We start from the raw sequence: 8434 nt of genomic DNA, 5'->3' as shown, positions 1-8434 counted from the left end.
CATATAAGGTGGTGTTACTACTATTTGTGTATCATCTCGTAATTTCGCATGGTGAAACGAATACAGAAGGTGGCGCTGATTGTGATACCGCTAACTCTCTCTCTCTTGAAGATTTTGACAGGAGTGTGACGTCTAGCAGATTCTGTGGATTGCCTGTGTAATATACATATATGTACATCTACAACACATATACACCCTTACAGATTTCTCTCAGCTCTCTCCACCGGTAGATCTGCTATGACGTCACATCCACGTTACTCTCCCGAATTTCACATCAATCAGCGCAATATTGTCCGTCGTATTATCCGTCGTGGTAATTTCATATTTTTCTTAAGTGAGAGAGTGAGAAAGAGCAGTGTTTGAATTTTCTTGACATTTTTGTGGGTAATACATATGGACTTGGAGATGACCTTATCGGTATTTTCATCGATACTTTAGTACCAAGTCTGATCGAAAAAATAAAAATTAAAGAATAATGATCAATTATGATCGCACTAGTGTAGAAGACATATTTTCTAAAAAATAGGACAACTAAAAAAAAAAAAGAGTGGAACTTTTCTCTTTTCAGCGACGTAAATAAATATAATTAAAACGCAGCGACTTTTATTTAGATACCAAAATTGGGCTATTTAAAAAAGAGAGCAGTTAATATGGTTCTTCAGTCAGCATACCGTCTTAAAAAGAGTCACAACTCAAAATAATACGTTCGTCAGAAAATGCGAAAAACTATTTCTTAGCACATGATAATCATATGGCCAAGGGCGTCTTTACCTTAGGCTTTTTAAACAAATTATAACAAATATTTGCTCCAGCTTTTGCTGAAAGATAATATAAAAGCTTTGTGTACATTTTTAGCGCATAATTTCAATAATGCCAAATTTTGAGTTGTGACTCTTTTGAAGACGGTGTGCGAAATGTTAGGGCAAGAACTGTCACTACTCTAAATTTCTGTAAAATGAAAGTCAATAAAATAAACTCATTTATGACATCCATTCCATTTCAGAAATCACTTAAGAGCAACCAAATTCAATTATGGATGCTCAATAGAATTGGAGCTCACTCGTGCATAAAACTCTAACCGGTTTTTGGTTGATAAAATGTAATAAAACAAGAAAGCGATTCAAACGCAACAACACAAGAATACAACTACATACATATGTAAATAGAATGTGTGTACAGCAGCATTCAAGTTACCTGTTGTCAGTTGGTAACAACACTTGCGCATAAAAACAGAAGAGTTACAAAAAACACATAAAGACAGCCAACTTGAATGTGAATGAATCATGCTGACAAAAATTCCAAGGCGCACACTATCAGACGTAAAGGGAACACAAAAAAAAAATGCATACAAATCGAGTGGGAATGAGCATAAAAAGTCAAGAAATATTTTGCATACAAATTCACAGTTAACGAGTTGGGAGCACAGTAGGAAAATACGATTGGATAAGTGTAATCAGCAGTTATGTATGTACATACATATGAGTATGTTAATCGGAATGCATATAAAATACAAATTATTTTTATATACATATGTAGGTACTTACAATCCAAATGCTTCTTCTTAGGTCCGATGCACTCCTCTGTGGTGGCCTTGCACACCGACTTAGCCAGGCCTTGACCGGCCAAGCTATGCCGCGCCGCCAATAGCCGATCGTTGATGGTCTGCCCAGCCATAGTCATGATGCTGACGCTTTTTAATTTGCTGTGCGCTTTGTTGGTGCTGTCTTAGCGAAGTTGGGGAACTAACGTTGGAACTTGTATTTGTTGTGTTTTTTTTTTAGGTTAGAGCTGCAAACGATCTGGAGCGTGTATGATTTACTGATTGAAAACTACTATTACTGTTAGTTCCGTTTTGTCAATTACAGTTTTGTATGCTCTTTGCTTTGTGGTTTATATGTATTTCTGATGGTTTTAACCGCTGCGGGAAAATACATACATAAGTAAATTTAATTAAAAGTGATTTGATTGAACAATTGAATGTTGGCTATATTTTATATTTTCGTTTGCACGTAATGTTTTAATTTTTTGCCTTAATGAGAAAAAAGATGTTTTGGAAATTTTTTTTAACCTGCGATATTTGTTTAATTTCTGCTATATCATAGCTCTCTTACATTCTGTAAGTGTTTAAATATTTATGTATAAACAAATCTTAATTTATTAGTGTGAAATTAACCTTAGTTTTGATACATAAATAGTTCTAAACTTTCAAGTGAAATTTAGTGTCTAGGCTCGCATTTTAATTACGCTGGACAAGAGTTCCTCCAGCTTTGCAAATTCAATGGAGTTTTATTATTTTTTTTTTTCGATTCTTTGTTGTGTATTATTTAATAAAATTTAAAAAAATTAAGATTTCCCAAATTTTTTACACTACACATTAGCTTGTTTTATTCAACAGGTTTTTATCACACGTTATGCCTTTTTCTTTTTTACGTTTCTTTATAGCATTTCAGTTCGCGGTTTTCGTTTTTTTTTATATTACCACAGATGTATTATTACATGCTTTAGAAAAGGGAGGATCAGTTATAAATTTTCATTTTCTAAGTTAATGAATTTTATTTTATTCATAATTTCACTTTTAGCTTACTGCAGTTTTAACGTTCTAGGTATGAGGGGCGTATGTATGTAGGTATAAATGTGTATTTGTTGTTCTAACTAGCTGCGATTATTAATCATTGCAGTCAAAAGTGTGCTAAAGGGGGCGTTTTCAACCGGTTTTTTTTGTCTTTGATCCCTTTAATGTAAAAAAATGCGTTTTCTGTTTCGTTGCCTAAATTTATTAAATTTCTTAGTACCTACCGTTATTATAAAAGAAGCTTTCGAGCGTAGCGTGTTTTTTTTAACAATTTCAAAAGCGTGCTTTATGTTTTTCTTCATTAGCCTCCGCGAATGCCTTACATCCGCACATTAAGATTTTGTAGTAGGTATTTGCAAGTTAAACACGTTCCAGCGAACTTTCTGAAGTAAACGAATTGAATAGGAAAGTACTGAGATGCCAGCAGACGTGTCGGACAACCAAAATAAGATGGTAAAAACAATCTTTACTATGAACACATACCTACATACTATGTATTTTATTTCCAATATAAAAAATAACACTTAAAATGTTCGATATGAAATCATACGCTATAACAATAAAATGCTGGAAAGGCTTCTAGGTGAGCCTTGGCTTCTTGTCATACTATGAGTAGCACCTCCATTTTAGAAAGTTGTTCTCGTTCTTTAATAAATATTGCACCCATTCATTAATCTTGGCATGGTCTTACAGTTAAGTACATGTGCAAAATATTTTTTTTTTTAATTAAGAGAACAAGTAATAAACTAATTCTGTGTTGCAACCATATATAATAATAAAATAGCTGATTTTCATACATATGTAAATAAGAATGTATGGCCAAATTTCAAATTAAAACGCACATTTGTGCCACTTACAATCTCCAATCTTCCCTAATAGCACTGCGAATGTATGCCAACCCACTACTAAATCGATTTATGTTAGCAACTAGCTCGAGCGCCTGTCAGACTGCCGCCAAACCAAAGGCCAATGCCACCCCTTGGCGTGAAAGCCATTTTACGAGCATAAGGACACATCGCATTCACACATATTATCCTTGAATAGTAAAGAGATTGCAAAATGTTTCTTTTTTCTCGAAATTCACATAACCACACACTTAAATAACAACGTAAAGCACACCGAACGACCCAAAAATTGCAAAAATCCAGTAGGTTCTTCCCTCCAGCATTTGTGTGAGCATTTCCTCCCACCCACCACCTGTCTTGTGTAGAAAACACTTTCACATCGACAGTACTACACGGCGCGTGAGTGACTAGCGCAGTTCAAAGCGCTACGTTGTTGAATATGTCGAAGTCGACACCTACGCCGACGCTGACGCTGACGCTAAAGCTAACTTTGGCAGTGGCGCCGCAAAAATCAATGCCTGTCAGCTGCACCTGTGTCGGATTCACAAGTGCCAAAAGATGGCTTGAAATTAGGTATATTTGAAGTGTGGTTTTGGTTTAATTAAGCGCCGATATGCCAGAAAATGTCCATTATTCACGAAATTGCCAACAAGACAAAATAATTTGGCAAATTTGGAGTTCAATTTTGGTGTTTGCTCCATCATAATCGCACCCCGTGTTGTACATATCTTTTATTTGAAGCAATTCAAGGCATTTTGAGGATGCTCTGCTCCAGTGTCCGATTTTAATGGTTATGTAGCTAGAGCCACGTACCAAACGACGCACTTGCTCCATAGTCCATTTTTACACGCCAGCAAAGAGCTACGTACACACAAAAGTTGACCTATCAAAACGCGGTGAAATCGTTCTTATTCTACAATTTTCGTTTGCACATGAATTATTTCTTGTTTCTAAATTAATTTTTTCACTACAATTTCTTATTTGCAACGATATTTTTCTTTTTTTTACATTCTTGCTTTTACTGCTTGCTAATCCACTTTTGCACTCACTTTTTTATCTTCACCAACCAACTGGTTTCGGCTTTTGTACAGCGGGACAATTGGGTTTTTATTTCCACCGAAAATTCTTCGCGCAGAACTCACGTAATTTTTTTTAGTTTGGAATTTATTTTTTCTCTCCAAATGCAATTGCAATTAATATTTTTTTCTTCAGAAATCTGCGTGCGCTATGATTTTGCTCCTTCGATTTTTCCAGTCAACCGTTTGCAGAGAAAAAACTTTCTGGCTGTCGATTTTCATGCCTCTGCTGTCTTTGCTGTAGGAAAATCGGAAAAATATCGATGCGTCTAAAATATCGATGTTTGCTTCGATGCTCTCGATGTAAAAATCGTAGATGCATCGCTGTGTCTTGAAACTAGTCCCAGAGAACGTTAATATTTAATATTTAACGTTCTCTGCTAGTTCATTGAACCATCCTTTTGCGTTTTTCAGTTGTGCAAAAAAAGTGAGTTGGTCGACTGAACAATTTTTTTAAAATCTCTGGATTGTTGGTTTGTTATCCATCTCATACAAGCAAAATAAATTTCCTCGTGAAAATATAATATCGACCTCACTTTTCTATCAGATTATAACCATTTTTTCGCTTTCGTATCTTTATATTTTTTGTTTGTTAATAAGCTCATGCGATTTTCGTTTCGGTTTTGTGGTACTCTGCAAATTGTTACGGCGAATTTACTTATAAATTTAAATTTGAATAAATCGAAAGATATCGATGGGCATCGAATCAAAGAAATACGTCGATATCTTTTTGCCACTGACTTCCCAAGTTCGCTGCTGCGTTCTCTGGCTGCTGCAGCTTCTAATTGGATTTCCGTTTTGCTTGACATTTTGGCTGCTAGTGCTGCCACTTTTGCAAGGCACATTAAACAGGTAGTATCAGTAGAGCAAAAACAATATTTGCGTGGATTTTGTTGTAGCTTCTGGTATCGAAAGTGTCAAAAACTGTTCTGAAATTTTTCTTCTAAATCAAGGCGTGCCATGTGAAATACAAAAAATTATAAAAAATAAAAAAAATGAAATTGGAAAAAATAAAAATTGTTGCAACTTTCTTTCCTAGTAAATTTGTTTGCTTCTCGAAGCATTGATCCATCCTTTACAGGGGCCAGTAATCAGCGGTTGTGCTGCTGAGTTGGGCGAACGTTCCAAAAGCTGTTATTCAATCGCTTGTTTTGTATGGAAAAAGGTTTCACATGCAAATGGATTTTAACAATTCAGAATTTTTGTGAGAAAAAATTAAAAATATTTGACATTTTCGAGACCAAATAATTTGAAAATAAATCAAATCAGCTGCTCTGCTGATACTACCTGTTCAATGTACCTTGCACTTTTGTATACTGATGTCAAAGAAAATGTTTGTGTAAGGCCGAAGAACCTTGACTTTAGACTCATATATAAATTTATTGAATATTATCCAAGTCTTAATTGATTCCTACTCTATTTTTGAATTTATTTAATTAATATTTACAATTAAAAGCTTTGAATGCAAACAATTTCTCGGAAGCAGCAACTCTGCAAAACAGCTGTTCACTTCTTCGAAAAGATAATTCATTCGAGCTTCGAAGATGAACTGTCAAAATGAGTGCTCGAATTCGTCGTGCAATCTGTGAGAAGGTGAGTAAATTAATTAGAATTTAACTTATTTTACTGAAAGTGACAACAAAATGTGATACATAATTTTGTTTAAAAATTATCTCCCCCTACAGATTTCACAGGCGACAGGACTTGGCCGCAATGTTTACCACGAATTGGAGGTACCTACAAAAAGACCAGCAAACCCAGCTCTTTCAACACTCCACTGGGCACCCACAGCCGGCAATACGACTGAAGAGTTGATTCAGTTAATACCTAGACTTGAATTCGATAAATCCATTGTTGAATCAGTAAAATTGCTGCCAGCTACTGGCAAAATTGCTGCACGTGTGGAGTTCCAACTGCAAAGCCAACCTTTCGTAGAAACCTTGCTGCAACAAAATGTCGAACCTGCGACTAAGCCGCATGCCCATATTGTGTTTGAATTTAGTTCGCCTAACATAGCGAAGCCCTTTCATGTCGGTCACCTGCGTTCTACAATAATCGGCAATGCACTTGCTAATTTGCACCAGCACTTAGGTTACCAAGTGACGCGCCTGAACTATCTTGGTGATTGGGGTACCCAATTTGGTATGCTACATGTCGGCGTGAAAATGCTGGACATAACCGATGAGCAAATGCGTACCAAACCCATTGAAACACTCTATAGCGCTTATGTAGCTGCCAATACTGCTGCCAAAACGGATGCTAGTATTGCAGACAAAGCTCGCGAATGCTTTGCACAGCTCGAGCTGGGCACTGATGCAGAAATGGCGCGGCAGTGGCAAAATTACCGTAACTACACAGTAGCCGAGTTGGAACAAATGTACGCGCGGTTAGGCGTGCGATACGATCAATACGATTGGGAGTCGCAGTATTCACAACGGCAAATCGGCGATGTTTTGGATTGTTTGCAACAGCATGGGTTACTGCAAGACGAGGGAGATGGGCGCAAGGTGGTTAGTGTGGATGGCAGACGCATACCTGTGGTGAAAAGTGATGGATCCAGCTTGTATTTAACACGCGATATTGCAGCTGTGCTGGATCGCTTTCGACGCTATAACTTTCAACGCATGTACTATGTGGTAGAAAATGGACAAGCAGATCATTTCAATGCGCTCTTTAAGACCACATCGGCACTCACCGCTGATATACCATTGGAACGGTTGATGCATGTGAAGTTCGGCCGTATTCATGGCATGAGTACGAGGAGTGGAAAAGTAGTCTTCCTGCGAGATGTGCTCGATGAGGCGCAAAACATAATGCTGGAGAAGCAGCTGAAAAGTGCTAGTAAGTTTAATAAAAAATAATTTCTAAAGTAAATTATTTTATTTTACTCCAAATAAAACCAATAATCTTCCATTAATTTTTAGCCACCAAAGTCGAACTAACCAACACATCTGGTGGCAACAAAAATATAGCCGATATCTTGGGTGTATCAGCGGTCATCATTAATGATTTAAAGCAGCGCAGACAACGCGACTATGACTTCAATTGGCAAAAGGCGTTGCAAGTGAATGGTGATACAGGCATCAAACTGCAATACACACATTGCCGGCTACATAGCTTGTTGATGAATATGGCGCACATTAATGTTAGCGAATGTAAGGTAGATGTAGCACAGTTAGCAGAACCTGAAGCGCAAGATCTACTCCACGAAATAGCGCGCTTCGAGCAGGCGGTGTGGTTAGCCAAACAACAACTAGAGGCATGTGTACTGGTCAATCATCTATTCGCGTTGTGGTGAGTATCTATTGTTGATATTCCAACAAAATATATGTAATATTATAAGTCTTTATTAATTCCAGTAACACCACAAGTCGTGCTCTAAAACATTTGAATATTAAGAATGAAGAGTGTCGCGAAAAACAGCAAAATCGATTGCTGCTCTTTAGCGCCGCCAAGCGCAACCTAAACACTGGCATGTGCATACTTGGACTGCGTCCACTAGATCAAATGTAGTTATTAACTAAATTTTTAAAATATTTGTAATGCTTTTTTGGTTGTATATATTTTCATTTTGCACTACTTGATATACATAACTTACAACAAAAGTGTTTAACAAACATAAAATTGTTTTTGGTATAACGAAAAAGTACATCTTATTTGCTTATCTTTATAAGGCTGTTCTTCTTTAATACGCAAAACTGGTAAACTTTAACGCTTCTTCCAAGTGTACTTGCGACGTGCACCCTCCTGTCCAAACTTCTTACGTTCACGGCGACGATAGTCACGTTGCAGTAGGCCCGCTTAATGTTTTAATTATAACAAAAAACAAATTTGAATTGAGTCTAGTCGTCTGTATATGGAAATTATTTAAATAATGAATATTTACTTACCTAGACGCATCGATTCGACCATTTCTTGATCGACAAAACTACGCAAACTCA

The 8434-nt window shown here is 36.6% G+C and overlaps 1 protein-coding gene and 1 long non-coding RNA gene across 2 annotated transcripts; one reads left to right on the top strand and one right to left on the bottom strand.

The window, feature by feature from the left end:
* Positions 1–1564: 1564 nt before the first annotated feature.
* LOC118753129 lies at positions 1565–4760 on the bottom strand. Its single transcript, XR_004994782.1, has 2 exons — positions 4467–4760; positions 1565–1918 (listed from the first exon to the last, which is right to left on the bottom strand). It is a non-coding gene; the product is annotated as an uncharacterized LOC118753129 (long non-coding RNA).
* A 1262-nt stretch (positions 4761–6022) lies between these two features.
* On the top strand, positions 6023–8374 carry LOC118753128 (probable arginine--tRNA ligase, mitochondrial). Its single transcript, XM_036487989.1, has 4 exons — positions 6023–6086; positions 6179–7334; positions 7418–7787; positions 7853–8374. The coding sequence occupies exons 1-4, from the start codon at positions 6051–6053 to the stop codon at positions 8004–8006; spliced, it is 1716 nt and encodes a 571-aa protein (XP_036343882.1). The 5' UTR covers positions 6023–6050; the 3' UTR covers positions 8007–8374.
* The last annotated feature ends 60 nt before the right edge of the window (positions 8375–8434 follow it).

The sequence above is a fragment of the Rhagoletis pomonella genome, unplaced genomic scaffold (assembly GCF_013731165.1).
Source record: "Rhagoletis pomonella isolate Grant_MI unplaced genomic scaffold, Rhpom_1.0 Rhpom_scaffold_02122, whole genome shotgun sequence".
NCBI lineage: Eukaryota > Metazoa > Arthropoda > Insecta > Diptera > Tephritidae > Rhagoletis > Rhagoletis pomonella.
Note: the sequence above shows the minus strand (reverse complement) of the source record. Positions and strands in the feature narration are given on the sequence as shown.